This window comes from Juglans regia, chromosome 8, assembly GCF_001411555.2.
Source record: "Juglans regia cultivar Chandler chromosome 8, Walnut 2.0, whole genome shotgun sequence".
Classification (NCBI taxonomy): domain Eukaryota; kingdom Viridiplantae; phylum Streptophyta; class Magnoliopsida; order Fagales; family Juglandaceae; genus Juglans; species Juglans regia.
In genome coordinates this window covers 24,137,017-24,154,895 of record NC_049908.1, presented here as the reverse complement: position 1 = coordinate 24,154,895, position 17,879 = coordinate 24,137,017, and the positions used below count along the sequence as shown (strand labels likewise).

Here is a 17,879-nt window from a genome sequence, read left to right as displayed (position 1 = left end):
AAGCGGGTTTTTACACAGGCCTACAACCAACGATCTTCCCTTTTACTCCCATTGATAAACTAATATGGCTCAGGGAATCCTACTCCAGTGACACTAAGGTCAAAAGGAGACCCTCCTCCTAATTAGGAGAGGCGGCATCCCTTTATCGTGACGATCACGTCTAAATTGTAGAAGAGGGCACGTATCTAAATTGTAGAAGAGGGCATGTATCCCTTTATCGCAACATATATAAAAATCATGACTCAAGCATGGTTTGGATTATAGGAGGAGTTTTTTCCTTTTGACCTAGGCGATATCTGAGTCAAGGTTCCTCCTACCCAGATTAGGCCTGATTTAGGATCCTTTCTTGTAGAGGTGATGGGCAGGTACTCGTATCTGACCTACCCAAAAATGTAATTGGACGGGTTGAAAGCTTGCCCACATGCACCAAATGGGTGGGTGGGCAGACGGTTGAAAGGGGGAAAAAAAAAATGCAGGGTGGGGATCCACACCTGCCTGCTCGCATTTTTATTATATATTTATATATATATATATATATATACGAGCATTGCTATTCATAAGCCCATACACCACACACCAATATATTTTTATTTTTTTAAAATTTTTTAAAATTTTTTTTTGATTTTATTATTCTTAAAATAATTGAATTATTCTACTCATAATCCACATACCACACATTTGATAAGAGAATAAAATTAAAGAAATCATAAAAAGGATGGTGTGTGGTGTATGAGGCTTAGGAATATAATTTTTCTATTTGCTTTAGAGCTCTCTTCCGTGCCAAAGGAATTTTATTAGAGAAAAATATGGCAGTTTTCTCTTTACTTAACTCTTGACCTGACTACTCCTCATACTTGGCCAACAATTCTAAGAATCCCCGAACAGATCTCGATCCTCCATTTGTAAAAATAACCACATCATCTGCATACATGAGATGAGAGATCAGAGTTGCACCTCTAGCTTGTGAAAACTGCCCAAGCCGCTTCGCCGCCACATTTTGCTTTATGAGTTTTGAAAGAACCTCTTGTAAAATAATAAACAAGTAAGGAGAAAGATTGTCCTCTTGACGCAATCCTTGGCCTCCTTGAAAGAAACATTTTGTAGTACCATTCATAATAATTGAATACCGGGACAATGAAATACAGGCTCGGATTAAATCACAAACCTGTGTAGAGAAGCCGAAATAATGTAGGACCGCCAGCAAGAACTCCCAATCAATCCGGTCATATGCCTTAGCCATGTCCACATTAAGCATGACATTTCCACCACGAGTCTTCTTATGAATGGATTAAACCATTTCCTGCGTGAGACTAATATTTTAAAAAAATGCTCTGTCTAGGAATAAAGGCTTCCTACTCGGGAGAGATCATCTTTAGGAGGAGACCTGTCAAACGATTAACAATCACCTTTGAACAAACTTTATAAATCACATAACAAAGGTTGATAGGCCTAAACTTATCAAACCCCATTGGAATCTCCACCTTTGGAATGAAAACCACGTAAGATGCTGTATAAATTCTAGGCAACTGTTTTTGCAAGAAAAATTCCATAATAGCTTCTAAAACATCTTCCTTCACCACATCCCAAGAACTTTTAAAGAACCCCGATCCAAACCCATCTAGACCCGGTGTACTATTTGAGGGAATAGAAATAAAGGCATCATACACCTCTTTCATAGATGTATCTTTGCATATTCTCTCACTCTCCTCCATCGAAATAACCGGCGAAATGAGGGAAGAAAGATCCAGAACCACCCTATGATGATCCTATTTGGGGAAACCAGAAAAATAATCCACGATCCCTTGGTGAATTGCTTCTGGTGAGTAAAAAAAAATGTCATCCTATAATCTTATCTTCAAGACCCTCTTCCACCTTTCATTTGCTAAACATACATGGAAACATTTAGAGTTTTGGTCACCCTCAGCATGCCATTTGAGCCAGCCGTGTATCTTCTCTGAATCTCCAACAGGACAGTTCCATGCACGACTGAATCAGGTCCCTCTCAACTTCTTCATCCCAACCAAGCTGAAGGCTGCGATCCAACCCCTCAACATGATCCTCGAGCTCCCTAATCTTCACTTCAGTTCTCCCAAAAACCACCTTGTTCCATTCTCTCAAGGCCACCTTCAATTTTTTTAGTTTACCAGCAAGCTTAAGGAGCCCTCACACCACTAGCAGCATCCTTCCAAACATTCTGAACACAACTGACAAAATCTTAATGGTTAGCCCACATTTGGTGGACCCGAAATGGGGAAGGACCATATAGAAAATGATCTTGGTTAAAATCAATGAGCATAGGGGAGTGATCCGACATAGACCTCGGCAAATAAGAACAAACTGCATTATGAAAGCTGGTGAGTAAGCTTGCATCCATGAATACCCGATCCAACTTAGCCCAACTTCTGGATAAACCCCCTTGACTGTTACACCAAGAAAAACTCCTACTCTTTGTATTTAATTCAATCAAGCCACCTTGGTGTATCCAGTTATTAAAATCCTCTATAGCAGCTCTTGGTCTCGGCCTCCCACCCCTCGGTTTCAAATCTTTATGAATTATATTGAAGTCAACTGCAATGATACAAAGCTCAGAGCCTAAATTTTGATAACCATGTTCTTCCCATAGAACCTGTCGTTCATGCATATTACACTTTGCATAAACAAAAATACACAAAAACTTCTGATCACCATCCCCTAGTCGCAACAATATAAACTGCATACCCTTCTGAATGACCTGCACTAACACTTCATCCTTCTAGAGCACCCAAATCTCCCCACCATACTCTTCATTAGAGATAACATTATCAAACTTTAAAGTTCTCATCAAACCTTGTGCTTTTTCGTACTGTAAGAAAGGTTCCATCAATGCTACTATCATTGGTTTATACTTAGAAATCAATTCCTTTAACCTGCCCCTTGAAGTTCCAACCCCCCGTATATTCAGTGGCGGAATCAGGAATTTGTTGTAGGAGGGTCGAGCAAAACTAAAACTATAATAAAATATTTTTTTATTTATTTCTAGATCAAAATAATTTGTAAGATTAAAATAATTTTGTAGAGGGGGCCAAGATAATTTTTAGAGAGGGGGCCAAGATAATTTTTAGAGAGGGGGCCAACACGAGATAAGATTAATATAATCCTATTAAATCATAAAAAATTAATATATATTATTATTTTTTTCAAACCTTCGGGGGGCCATGGCCCCCTGCCCTTTCATAGGTCCACCCCTACATATATTCCATGCAAACAAAGACCCTATCATAAAGACAGTTTAGTGGTACAGGTGAGCACCCGTGTAGAACTCCTCTTTTTCTCAAGTTGTTTTTTTGTAGCGTTCTTTTTCAAGTCGTCTCCCTCCGTTTCAATGGCATAGTTTTTATGCTTAGAAAATATCCTAGTATTTGTCTTCGGTTCTGGATCCAAAGCAATCTCCTCTTCCCTATGATATATCTCCAGTTTCGACTGACCTGCACCATCCCCCTCAGGGTTATTTTTTGTTCCTGACAGATATCCCATCATATTCTCCTCATCCCCTTCCCTCAAGATCTCATTCCCCACATCCCTAGAACTGATCTGGATCACTGGATGTACATCATCTTTTGTCACATTAAAAATAGTTCTCTCAAACTGAGTATCTGCTACTTCATCACGAACAACCATTTCCAGTCCACCAGTTTCATTAACCTCCTCCAGATTTACATCATTAAGAGCAAGTGTTGAGTCCTCTTGTCCTTTATCACCTTCCTTCACCGCCTTCATGTCCTCCTCCATATTAGGGTTTTCCTCTTTCAACTCACTTGCAACAGGACCTTTCTTTCGAACTCAGACCTTTTTCCCAGTAACAACCTAATTACTAGAACGACATGTACGTGCGTTGTATCCCTGCACTTTGCAACGACAACAAAACGCGGGAAGAGTCTCATAAACAATCTCCTGCTTTCTACTCGTCTCCAAAACAAGGGACCCAATCCAGAAATAAGGAATTGGTTACTTGGCAGCATCCATCTCCAAACAGAGCCGAGCACCATCATTGCGAGTTGCACATCTTGTAGGGTTATCACGACGAATGAACCGTCCTATTGGTGCCGTAAGGATTCTGAGAAAAGACTGATCATGATAAAAGTTTGGGGCAAGCCTGGCATCAAGATCCACACTAGAACAAAGGAAGGCTCTTCATCTTCATTAAAATTAGGCTTCTAATGAAATGCACAATAGGGAACACCATCAACCTCGCATGCTTCACGAGATAATGCTTGCAGGAAATCCGCTTCCGAAGACATATGAACAAAGACATTCTGCGGGTGTTGCATAGTGGATATAACTGGCATTCTGCTAGACCCCAACGTCTATGAATGAATGAGCGGATGGCATCCAATTATGGCGGCTGCTGAAGAAACTTCAAAACAATGGAGAAACAAAAAGTTTATGTTGAATGGGAGATATCTCCTCCTTTGAAAATTGAAAACACAATTCCCCATCAATAAGTTTTGGCGCTCGATGTGCCATTGTCATCTCAAGAAGAGGTTGGGGCACCGTTGAGACGAGATCAACGAGAGATCGTTGACCTATAATGCAGCCTCACAAAAGAAACCCTAATATGTGTTTTGTTTTTGGAACCCACCAATAGCAAAAATTAGGCCCACAAATAATCAAACTGGCCTTTTAAAAATAGGTTATGGGCCCACATATAGTCAAAAATTTAAAAACAGGTTATGGGCCCACATATAGCCAAAAGGGCCTTTAAAAACAGGTTATGCACCCACAAATAGCCATAAAGGCTTTTAAAAACAAGTTATGGGCACAACGAGTCTATAGGTCCATTGTGGCACACAAGCAGGTGGACGACCCATAGGCCAATTTGCCCACTAGACAGTTGGGTAAGGCCACCCACCCATACAGTACGGATTTCATAGAAGGCCCCTCCGCCCAAGTGGTGCGGAAATGGGTGTCTCCCATGGGAGTAGTAGGCCTACTTCCTTGAGGGAGAGGCTAGGGCAAAGGTGAGATCCCTAACCTCTTTTCTAACTTATATTTTTTAAAAAAATTATATATATATATATATATATCTCTCTCTTAAGCTATTTTATAGTTTTAATTTTTATATTATTTATGTTTTATATAATTATTTTTTTCTTTAATTTTTAGTTGTATTATTATTATTATTATAGTTGGTTCTTATTTTTTTTTTCACTTTTATAATTTTTCCTGATTCTTTATATATTTTTTTTCCAATACATATTCGTGGGTTTTAAAGTTCTAAGTCTTGGCTTTTAAAATCTACCTTTCTATAATTATTTAATTGAGTGGTTAACGTGGAAATGAAATATCACATATCGCGCGCTTTGATTGATTGACATGCATATTCATAATGATATAGTGTATATATATATATATATATATATATATATATATATATATTGTGATACTAAAATCCAAGGGGTGATAAACGAAAATATTACAGCGTGTGAATTTCAAACTACTCATTTAAATTCGAATAATGTTAGGGACGAGCTACCTTTTTTTTTTTTTTGAATCATTTCATCAACTTTCATTTACTGTAAATCGTTACAAAGATTGTCCTTTACAATATACTGTTGTATCGAGTTTGGTACTTCTTCTATCCAAACAAATTCCTCATCATACAAAAGTGCCATTTTTGCCAAGTTGTGAGCTACTTCGTTACTTTCCCTATAATTGAAGACCACCTTCCAGTTGCTGTACTGATGCCTTAGTTGTTTTATATCTTCAACAATCTGTCCCCATCTGGAATCCTCTTCTTCATCTGACATCACAACTTCAATCAATTCTTTTGAGTCTCCTTCAAACTCCACATCCACCATGCCAATCTCTAAGCAGAATTCCATTGCTCTCCATAATGCCATACCCTCTGCCACAAATGCATTTTGGCCTTCCCTTCGTGAAGCACTCAAAGCAGCAACAACCTCCCCTTCTTATCTCTTATTACCACCCCCATTCCAATCTTTGAGCTACTCTGGTCAAAGGCCCCATCAAAATTTACTTTGAAATCTACATCAACAGGACATCTCCAATGACTTTCTCCTCTATCCTCTCCCTTCCCCTTGTTCAAACCAGTTTTTTTCTCATTTACTGAGTAATAGTCCTCCAATCCCGTAACTGCCATCTGCACTACATTACCAGGCCTCCAAAATTTGTTTTCAAAGACATATTTATTTCTTCTATACCAAATACCCCTCATTATTACAGCCACCTTCTCAATGCTTTCCCGATTCATAACTCTGCACAAGTCCAACCATTTTTGTTCAAAATTACAATCTCCAGAAGGCCACTTACTTATCGGGCTCCTTGTATCCCCCCATACATCAACTGTTGCAGGGCAAGACCACATTACATGAGATATTGTTTCTTCATTCAAGTTGCAAATTGGGCACAAGGGATCCTCTACAATCTTTTTCTTCCAGAGGTTTTTCCTTGTGGGCAATAAATCACTCACAGCTCTCCACACAAACAGCTTTGTAGCAGCTGGTACATTCATTCTCCACATTTTTGACCATATCTCATTTCTTTTCTCAGAATTAGAAGGCTCACCACCTGTCTGCAAAAGCCTTTGCTGGACCATATGGTAAGCACTCCTCACCGAGTACTTCCCATTCTTTGTTTGACCCCACACTAGCTTATATGCTATACCCCTTTGACTGATAGGGATTGATCTCACAATCTCAGCTTCTTCCTTTGACAACACTGCATTTACCATATCCAACTTCCAGCATCTATTTTCCTCATCAATTAATTCACAAACCTTTGCATCATCTTGCAGCATCGATACAGGAGACTGAACACAGTATGTAGTTTTGGTAGGCAACCATTTCTGTCCCCAGATCTTAATATCCTTACCATTCCCCACCCTCCATATAGCCCCTTCCCTTACCACCTCCATAGCTGCCCATACACTTCTCCAGATTAGAGAAGGGAATCTGCCAAGTGATGCCTCCAGAACCTTTGAATGCTTATAGTATTTTTCCTTAAAAATTTTAGCAACCAAGGATTGAGGCTCTTTTAGTAACCTCCACCCCTGTTTTGCCAACATTGCCATATTAAAGCTACCTTAAATGTACAAAACTTACGTAAGTAATTTCTTTTGTAAAAAAGTGACTTCCATAAAAAAAAATTAAAATTTCCATACTTTTTCATATAGTGAGATCTACTTTTTATATAGAAATTGTGCAAGACTTATACGTACATTTGAGGTTTATATATTTCATTATTTTAAAATTAAGTTATATGAAAACTGAGAATTTTAGAGATCTTTTTACGTAAAAATTAGGAGTGATATATATATATATAGGTTGTACAAAAAGACTTTTAAAAAGTAAATTTTATAAATTAATATGGTTAGATCATATAATATATTATGTAAAAAAAAAGATCATATAATATATTAAATTTACTTAATTTATAGTAAAATTAATGCACGTAATTGATAATTTGATGCACTACAACAAACCGTACGTATTAGTTTATATATGAACTTTATTTTGTAAGAGCATTGGCATTGGACTCATGATCAAATCATGAGTGTCATCTTCAAAATTCGATGAATTTGTGTTTAAAATCACTGCATTGGATTCAGCATATATTAAAATCTTCAACTTTAAACTACAGTACATTTAAGTTTATCACCAAATTTAAAGATAATTAACTGTTCACACTCTGTAACCATTATTTTATTTACTTAAATTATTATTTTTTAATTTTGAGGTACAATATATTTAAGTTGAGAAATAATAATTTAAGTATCAAATTAAATTATTAATTAACATATAGTTAGTATAATTGTAAAATATGAAAAGAAATAAATTAAAAATATTATTATTAAAAAAATAATATTATATTATTATTTTGACTAATCTAATAATTAATCTAATGTGGGGTAATGGCTAGGGAGGTTTTGGATTTATGAAAAATATGTAATTTTTATCAAATTTTAGAGATAAATTTAATGAAACCAATGTCAATATTCTTAATATCGATATCATGTGAATCAAAATAATGGAAACTCCAGATATTATAATTAACAAAACCTTAAAATTAGATAAACTTATAATTAACAAAACCAAAGAGAAAAAGAGAAACAAAACAGCTTGTGGGTAGGGTTTGGTCTGTATCTTATACGTAGCAGGAAAGAAGAAGATGAGGTTAGTAGAAGTCTAGAGAGAGAGAGAGAGAGAGAGAGATATGGAAATAATACTGTGATGTGTATTGAGAGATATGGGTAGAAAATAAGGGCAAGAGGATGATTACCCGAAAGAAAAGGGAGTGTACTACTGCGGCTGTGCACAGTGCACACTAGGGCACTCCCTTATGAGGTAAGCAGCTCAGGATTTTGGATGAGTGAGAGAGAGAGAGAGAGAAACCCCATGTAAATGCATGATAAGGAAAGGCAAATCTCATGATGATAATGTCAAAATCAAACAAATTATGCAATCTGTAAAAGTTGAAATTGAGAGGGACATATAGAGAGAGGTAGAGAAAGAGAGACTGAAACAGTCAGAATTGTAGAAAAAAGGGAATGAGACTGTTTACAGATAGAATTCAAGGAGATATTGAATATTTCCATTTACTCAAAAACTTAAAATTAAAACAAAATAGATAATATTAATTATTCAAACTCTTGCATGGATTGGTCTGTAGTTATATATGACGCTTTTTTTTTTATTTTTTTTATTTATCTATTTTTCCAAGTGATCATGATGAATGAGACCCAATTTTAGCAAGATGAGACGACAAGCTGCTAGCTGTAGTAGTACTAATGCCTCAAATCACAGAACAAAAATGAGATGACAGAAAATAGACTCCGCTTATAGAAAGCTGGACGCAAAGATTATTAAATAATCTTTGGACGTTTAAGAAAGATTAATGAACTTGATGATCAAAGATCACCAACTGATCATACTCATCGATCATGTACTGCTAGCTATTTATTATTACCAACTATATACTACGTATAACGTACCTCATGGCCTTGATCATCCACCTTAGTACCACGCAAAGGCATCATTTGTACTCGATATATATCATGAACTAGCCCTGCATGCAGCATGCAGCATGGTATAATCTAAAATGTTATTTGATAGCGTGCATGATATAGATAATGGATTGAGAAGCACTCTCAGAAGCCGTGCTAATGCAACTTGTATTAAGTTTGTTTAACTTCAGACTTGTATTATGCTTCCCCGGCCATCACATGAATAAGGTAAATTATCAAACTAGTTAATTGGAATACGTACGGGGTCTCTAAAAATTGTTTGCGTCTAAGTTCTCATTTGGTTGTAAAACTCGGTTAATGAGATCAACTGAGTTCAATCTAATTTTAAACTGAGTCTAACATCCAAATACTCAACTCTCAAATTACTAAACTCATCTTAACTCAAAACTTCCTTAGACATGAGACTCAAAACATTTTTCAACTCAACACATCTTTATACGTGAGACCCACAAATTTTTTCAATTTCTCACAAATAGTACTAAACTCATTTTAACATCCAAACACATTTAAATTCATTTTAGATGGGTCTCACATAACTCACTCTACCCACTCAACTCACTACTATTCATAAAGAACTCAACTCAGCTCAATATTCAAACGCATCGTTAAGGGTTCAAATCTTAAATCTATGAGCATACAGCCAAGACAAAAGTCCTTGCCAATTAAGCCAACTAGCTAGCTCCGGCCAGCATTGCCTCGTTTGAATTCAAAACCCACATCAACTCATCTCATCTCGTTATTATAATTTTTTTAAATTCTTACACAAAATATAATAAACAATTCAACTTTTTAAAATTGTAAAACAACTTTTTCAAATTCATACACAAAATATAATAAACAATTTAATTTTTATTATACTATTCACAAATCATCTCTACTCATCTCTGAATCCAAACAACTCCTTAATGGATAATTATTAGGTGGTAACATCATCTTTCATGGAGTATTTTCTCATCTTTTAAAAACATAAAAGATCAGCATGGTTCTATCTGTATATATTAGCTTACATATCATTGCAAATTATTTGCCAAGAAAATCAGATTCCCATTCCATATTCTTTCATTTTAGCCGGAAATATTTCTGCAAACCAATAGTATTGTATTAAAAAAAAACGTCAGAACTTAATGTCTAACATGATACCTAGCTAGCTTGCTTCTTTAATTACGTACCCTGGAGCATGCTGCATGTGTCATGTGCAGAAAAAAAGTAACACATAACATCTAGCTGTAACTAGGACATGATGAGTTATATTAATATACATACATAAATCTCATTTCTGATTAAAACACTTGGGAGTAGTCCAATCTTGCTAATTGGGAACCCTTTTTTATATTATTTTTCCACACGCACGTAAAAAACAAACACTACTGGTGGTGGCAGCCTGGAGATTAGTCTTATCTATTTGTTATCAAAGCTGCTGCAGCTGCTGGTTTGTGTCACTGAATCATATATAAATATATATATGCCCTAGCCGGCGGAAAACGAAGATCTAGATCATGAGAAAAAGGAAGAAAATGCGGATGGAGGGATGGTGATGATCTTGGGTTGCTGAAATGCGGGTGTTTGGGAATTGGGGAGGGTACCAAAAAAGGTGCAGTGGGAAAGGGCAAAGGAATGATGTAGCTTTTGATGATGATTGATCTCTCACATCATATACATACATAAAACCTCCACAAAAACCATGACAACCCCCAACCCTCTCTAATTTAATGCTCGAGAGAGAAAGAGAGAGAGAGAGAGAGCATTTATTTTTGGGACGCGTGCTCCGTAGCATCAAGGACTAGACACATCATGACAGTGGTTTTTTTTTTTTTTTTTTTTAAGTTTTTTTTGTTTCTTTGCTCTTTTGCCCTCAAGCTTTGGGTGTCTCTCTGTTTTAGCTCCTAGTTTGAAGAAATGGAACGAACCAGTACTAGTAGAACTCCAACTACTAGAGTCCAAGAATTAATTAAGAACATGAGATGAGAACGCTGAATCTTTGAATTCCTCATGATCTGGTTTCTATCCTATTTTAACCATATCAAAACTCCATTAAAGTGGATTTTTGTACATTTTGTTAAGTAGGTCTTGTATTTCTTCAACCATGATATAATAAAGCGAGGAAGGTAGAAAGATCTCATTCTAATTGGAACTTTTTCTTGCATATATATATATATATATATATGATACAACAAGCTATCTATATATATATAGAGATGATTAATGTTATACATCTGCTACTATTCACTTACACACCTCACGCCTATAACTTTTTTATAAGATAAGAGGATATTTTTCATATGGTGTGTAGTGTTTTTTATAGGGTGTGAGGTATAGAGTGTGAGGTAGTGAATAGTAGACTGGAATTCAGTTCTGTATTCTTTCGCTATATAAGAGAGATTTATTAATAGAACTGGAAGTTTGGTCCTTGTTAAAAGAAAGAAAGAAAAAAAATAAAAGACTAAAGTGAAAGTTTTCCTTAGAAAAACAGCTTTAAATATTGTTTGATAGAAACAAATTAGTCTAGATATAGCTGCAATTTTGCAGCCATGCATTGTTCACATGCAACATTCCTTAACTGCATGCATGTTGATCATGAATAATATTGCTTGATCATTGTAATCTATCGATTTTCGTAGAGAAAGTACTACAATAAACATGCATTTCTTAATTTGTTAGGACCATGAAGAACCCTAAATTTGGTTAATTTGCATAATTTTTTTCTGCTTATGAATGTTATATATATATATATATATGTATATGCAGTTATATATTAATGAAGATGTAAGTAACAGAGGAATATCCTTTGCTAGCTAGCTTAGCTAGCACCAAATTATATTAATCCCCCAGTTGTCTGAGCTAGAAGTACTAGCTAGAACCAGAAAAGCTCGAATTTCCTGATATTCCTAGAGAGGCTACGAGCAGGCAGCTTAATAAGGTAGGGGTTGACAGGAACAAAAAACAGAAACCCTAGAAGGAAAAAGCCTCATATATAGTCAGTCATGCTGATCAATAGCTAATTGGGGGGGCTGGTGTGAGAGGAGTTGATGATCTATTGATCGATCCAAGTCATTTTACAGGTTTACCCATGACACATCCATAGGTAAAGTACAAGAATATCTTCTAGTCTGGCTTTTGGGGCCTGGTAAAAAAGAGGACCATATCTCCATTAAAAGAAGAACCCTCATGAATCTATAAATGACACTCCCACATCAATTTATCAACATTGCCATTCATTCATTCATTCACAAGTACCCTCTCCTCTTCTCTTTTCTTTCTTTCTTTCTATCCATATATCATTTCATGCTTAATATTCTGCATTTAACCTACCTCTCTCTCCTCTCTCTCTCTCTCTCTCTCACACACACACACACACAGACAAAGTAGTGCTTAATAATCAATTCATCCCTGGCCATGCCTTTTCACCTAGGCAATTCCACTGATACCCTCCCTTTCTAAGCCCTCTTTTGTCCCTTCCCTTTTTATGAACCTTTCTCTGTCAACTTCAGTCCTTCTCTCCCAGATATTGCTCTGATTTCCTCTGATCTCCTTCCCTCCATGTGCCCCTTACCCCTCCCTACTCTCTTATAACTCACACCCTTCTCACCATTTCATGCACTCTCACTCTCACTCTCACTCTCTCTCTCTCTGCGTGTGTAAGTTTTTGTTTGCTTCTCTTTGTTTTGTTCTTCTTTTCATTTTCAATCTGTCATGGAACCTCAACAACAAAACCAACCTCCGAACGAGGATGGCGGCAGTGGGAAAGGGGGGTTTCTATGTAGGCCAAGTAGTACACGTTGGACTCCTACAACTGACCAGATAAGAATTCTCAAGGACCTTTACTACAACAATGGAGTTAGGTCCCCAAGTGCTGAGCAGATTCAGAGGATCTCTGCTAGGCTGAGACAGTACGGCAAAATTGAAGGCAAGAACGTATTTTATTGGTTTCAGAACCACAAAGCTCGTGAAAGGCAGAAGAAAAGGTTCAATACTGATGTTCCCATGCAAAGAGGGGCTGGTAATGGAGGTTGGAAACCTGAAGAATCCATCCACAACAAGTACCCCATGGCTAACATAACCTCTGGTGAACCACTATACTCTCCATTTCGTTTCCTCTCGCTTTCACTTCATTTAACCCATCTTTTAGTTTGTGGGTCCGGCTGATCAGTACTTGTAATTTGTGCTTCATTTCATGATGTTTAATTTGAAGTCTTCTCTAATTCGGGTATCTGATGTTTGCAGGGTTTCCTGCTTCGTCTTCTTCATCTGGGGTGATTTCTGTGGGGCAGATGGGGAACTATGGATATGGATCTGTCACGATGGAGAAGAGCTTTAGAGTAAGTAATGATAATGACTAGGGCTTGAGACTTTGGCGTCTTGAAAGAGATGTTGAAGTTGGTTACACAATAATTAACGTTCTTTCTAGTTTAAACTTTAAACCAGCTCTCTTTTTCAAGCATGGTGAAATGGTGAGAAACCAACATGAAACTTGAACCCATGTGATCATAGGGCAAGTTTATTATATGCTAAGAAGATCGCATCTTTTTATCTGATAACTGAAAAATTAAAGGGAGATCAGATGATCACAAACTAGACAATTCTACTCTTCAACATGACCTCAAAAATGTCTAAACAAAGAAGAATAAATCCTGCGGTTTGCTTTTAAGCATGCAGCCCAAACATTGAAGGAAGTTTTCATGAGAACTAAGAAAACCCAATTTGGGGCAAACTAAGGTGAGGGATCAAGAAACTAGGTGAACTAGAAACAAGTATGTCTAAGATGGGGTTATATTCTATTAGAAAAAAGAAGTTTTAAAGTCTTCCGTTGAGAGAAGCATAACCTCTCTCTCTCTCTCTCTCTCTCTCTCTCAAACATTAGGACTGCTCAATATCAGCTGGAGGTGGCGGTGGTGTTGGTGGATCAATCAGCCACAACTTTGGATGGGTAGGGGTTAATGATCCCTACTCCTCGTCCTACACTTTCCTTGACAAGAGAATGTCAATGGAAGAAAATTCCGGAGAAGGAGATCATCATGATGAAGAAGAAGAAGAAGAAGAAGAAGCTGCTCCAGAGATAGAAACACTGCCACTGTTCCCCATGCATGGTGATGACATAAATGGCTTCTGCAACATCAGTACTCCTTCATCCAACGGCTTCTACACCACCTGGTATCGCTCTGGCGGCGATGACGGCAAAAGCTCTTCTCGTACTTCCCTGGAGCTCAGCCTCAACTCCTACTCTCGCAGATCTTCACCCCAACATTAACCGCAGTTTCAGATGGCATTTCTGGGTACCTATCCAGATATATATATAAAATTTTAATATGCTAATTAATAAGGCTTGTTTTCTTCTTTTTCAGTTCAAACTACTCTACTAATTATTAATTGTGAAGTTGACATGTGTATGTGAAGAACTTAAATGGGTGCATGATTAGTTTAACTTTTCCTTTGTCTCTATATTTAGAAACATTCCTTGAAATTCTGCTAAAACAGATGGTTAAGAACACAATCATGGCAAATGATTAGGAGATAAAACCTGGTTTAGATCATCATCAGCTTGTAAAACCCAAACCAAACATCGATCATTGGTGTCTAATTAATTGCAGCAAGACATGCAATCTCGTCTTCATCGATCATGCATCAATATCAATAAATTAAAGATCAGATCATGAGATAGTGGAAGATCATTTGTTTTCAAGGACGTCATATATGAACAATGCATGGGGTACTACGTACGTAGCTCTCCCTCGCGCGTGGGTGAGTGATTTTCTCGACAGAGATTTGAGGTGGGAACGAGTGGGACCCTTGGATTAGGCTATGGCCATAGGAAGAAGGTGTGGTGGTGGCCCACTAAGCCACAGTTTATAAATACAAGTTTTCCGGGTATCATATGGATCGAGCTAGCTGTACATTTGTCATGTACACTTGGATCGAAAAGATTTTTGCCCAATGATCGTTGTGTAAATGGTATAAAGAATAAACTCTATGAGAAGGAACTGTTAGGTGAAGTATATGCATGATGATGATGAGTGCTCAGAGAATGTGTAAAGGGTGTTTATATTTTTGAAGTTTGAACCCACTTCGTGCAAAATTATTCCATTTTTTTTTAATCAGAAATACTTTAGGACTTTGAATTTGGATTCTGAATTTGGGTCTGAATAGTTTTTTTTATTTAGTAATTAAAAAAATATTTTTTAATAATATTAAGAATTTTTTATTTTTTTTAAAAATATTTTTAATTATAAAAAAACTACATAAAAATAAATAAAAAATATCATCCGGAACACTTATTCAGATCATCTTTTCGATAGCTGTAACATAATTTTTTTTTAATTTTTTTCACCAAAACTATCAAATGGTAATTGGTCGGTTTTGTTCAAAGGAGTACGTCACTACAAGAAAGTTATTTATTTGTGACTAATTAATTCTAATAAAATGATTATTTACAATTAAAATGAATCTATTTTAATTATAAATAATCTTTTCGTCATAATTAAATGATCATAAAAGTCTATTTTTCTTGTAATGAATAGAAAAAATTCTTGTAAGTTATTTGATGATCTCCAATTAAAAACAAAAAAATTTGTTGACCAAAGCTCGTTTCCATCTAATTTCAATCTTTGCGTCTGTCGTGATCCTAAAGTTCAAACTGACAAGGACTAAATTTTGGAGGATTTTTCAGTACCCATGTGGGTTTATTGATGTTGTCATTTCATTCCACGTGAAGTAAATTAATGGTACTCTTTGTTTGTTTTGTTTTTTTAAGATGAATTGAGATGAAATTTAAAAATTAAATAAAATATTATTATAAAATATTTTTTTAATATTATTTTTATTTTAAGATTTTAAAAATTAAATTATTTTTTATGTAAAATTTTAAAAAAATAATAATAATAAAATAAGATGAAATATTGTATTAAAATAAACTGTAAAAACAAACGAGGCATGAACTCCCTTAGCTAGTCCCTCCAATACATGAAAGTAATATCCCAACTAATTAGTTCCTTTTTTTCACAACCTGGTGATCATTTCTAATCTGGCCAAACCTTTCTTTGCCCTTTTTTTGACCGCATTTGTTTGAAGAAATCAAGTGTTCTACAATTACCTATCTCAAATAATTTTTATAGATAATAACCAAAAAAAAAAGAGAGAGAGATAGCTAAAGCATGTGAATTCATGATTATGCAAGTTTTTCTGTTCTGATTGAGCAATGCTACGTACAGTGTCTAAATGAGAACTATATTATAAGTCTAGTTAATTTTATCTTTAAATTTTTTTAAAATTATAATAATATCCTTATCAAAATGGTATTTTTTTCATTTAATGAAGGGTTTGCACATGCAGTCCCTAAATATAAATTATAAATAGAATTTTTTTATAAGAAAGAGCAACATGTTCAATTTACATTTAACGAGAATTCAAAAGTAATGTTATATACAATCTTGAAATATGCAATTCCTACAAAAAAAAAAGTAGGAGTCATTATTAAAAAAAAAATACTTTTATATGAGTCTCAAATTTATTATTATTTTTTTTCAAATGAAGTATGCAGAAACTGCATACTCCAAAGCTATTGTCTTGTGTGTCTTTTAGCTTCCCCGGCCTAACTCCTTTATGAATATTATTTATATAAAGCTAGCTATATATGATTTTGCAAAGAGGGTCCCCATCAAAAAGATCTTGGATTGATGCATTCCATTAATTGGTTAGACAAAAGTCTCAGATTATATATATAAATATATATATATATATTTATATACATACGCTTTTTGATTGTCTGGGAATGGCTCCCATGTCCTTTACGACAATGAGGATGACTTTAGGAAACAATAGACAATGCTTCTATTCCTAGAGTACGTAGTTGGGATACATTGAGATTTAGCTAGCTGTGGATCCCAGATCAGGATCTTCCAAGCTTTTCAAGACTTCAAGTACGTAATGCCTTTTACGAGTAATATGAGGGATTTTCCAATGCCCCACGGGGATTGTTAATTAGTGTTCGATCGATCGTGTACGCAATGCCCTTTTCGTGGGGATATCCGTATTATATGTATGTGCATGCAATGCCTTTCATCAACACAGCTCTCTTCAATCTCTCTCCCGCTCGATCCGCCTCCTCTTCCTCTTCATTACTCCTCATTTCTCTCATTTCCTTTCCTATTATAAGCTAGAGACTCTTTCCTATTGCCCTCGCCATCCATTTTACATTATTTTGGCTTATTATTTTATTTATTTTTATGATGTGAGAACAATACCTCACGGCAGAACCCTTAAGATTCACTCATGAAACTTAAACCTCCAGAGAGACTAACACAACACCTCGCTACCATGACATTCTACTTAAATCGCAGTTTGATTCCAGAAAAACCCTCAAGACTCACTCATGGAACCTAAACCTCCAGAGAGACTAACACAACAACTCACTGCCATAACATTCTACTTAAATCGCAGTTTGATTCTAGAAAGAATTAAAGCTATAACATGAGACTCAGGCACACAAATTCGCCCTACCAATTGAGCTATCCATGGGTGGGTTTTTTCTCTTTATTTATTGCTATACTTGTCTTATCGATGCTACATCAGTTCATCCACTTACTAACGGTGTCAATTATGTATTTCGTTTGCTAGTTGTTATAACTAAGAGTAGACGAAACACCATCCCATGTGGGTCCTATTCTCTACAACAATTTAGCCTTCCATGTTTGGACTTGTAGCTATTAGGGAGAATGATATAACGCATACATGACCACTGATTTTTCTGCCCCTATCAATAGGGTAGAGGAAGCCTCAAAAGGTGAGGGCTACCATTTGTGCTGCATCTATTATTCTCATGAAGATTAGGCCCAACATCTTTATTTATTCGTACTCGACAAGGATA

At 35.9% G+C, this 17,879-nt stretch overlaps 1 protein-coding gene across 1 annotated transcript; it reads left to right on the top strand.

Moving 5' to 3' along the window:
* The first annotated feature begins 12,618 nt into the window (after nucleotides 1–12,618).
* LOC109000572 (protein WUSCHEL-like) lies at nucleotides 12,619–14,441 on the top strand. Its single transcript, XM_018977489.2, has 3 exons — nucleotides 12,619–13,085; nucleotides 13,244–13,338; nucleotides 13,881–14,441. The coding sequence occupies exons 1-3, from the start codon at nucleotides 12,713–12,715 to the stop codon at nucleotides 14,265–14,267; spliced, it is 855 nt and encodes a 284-aa protein (XP_018833034.2). The 5' UTR covers nucleotides 12,619–12,712; the 3' UTR covers nucleotides 14,268–14,441.
* Nucleotides 14,442–17,879: the final 3,438 nt, after the last annotated feature.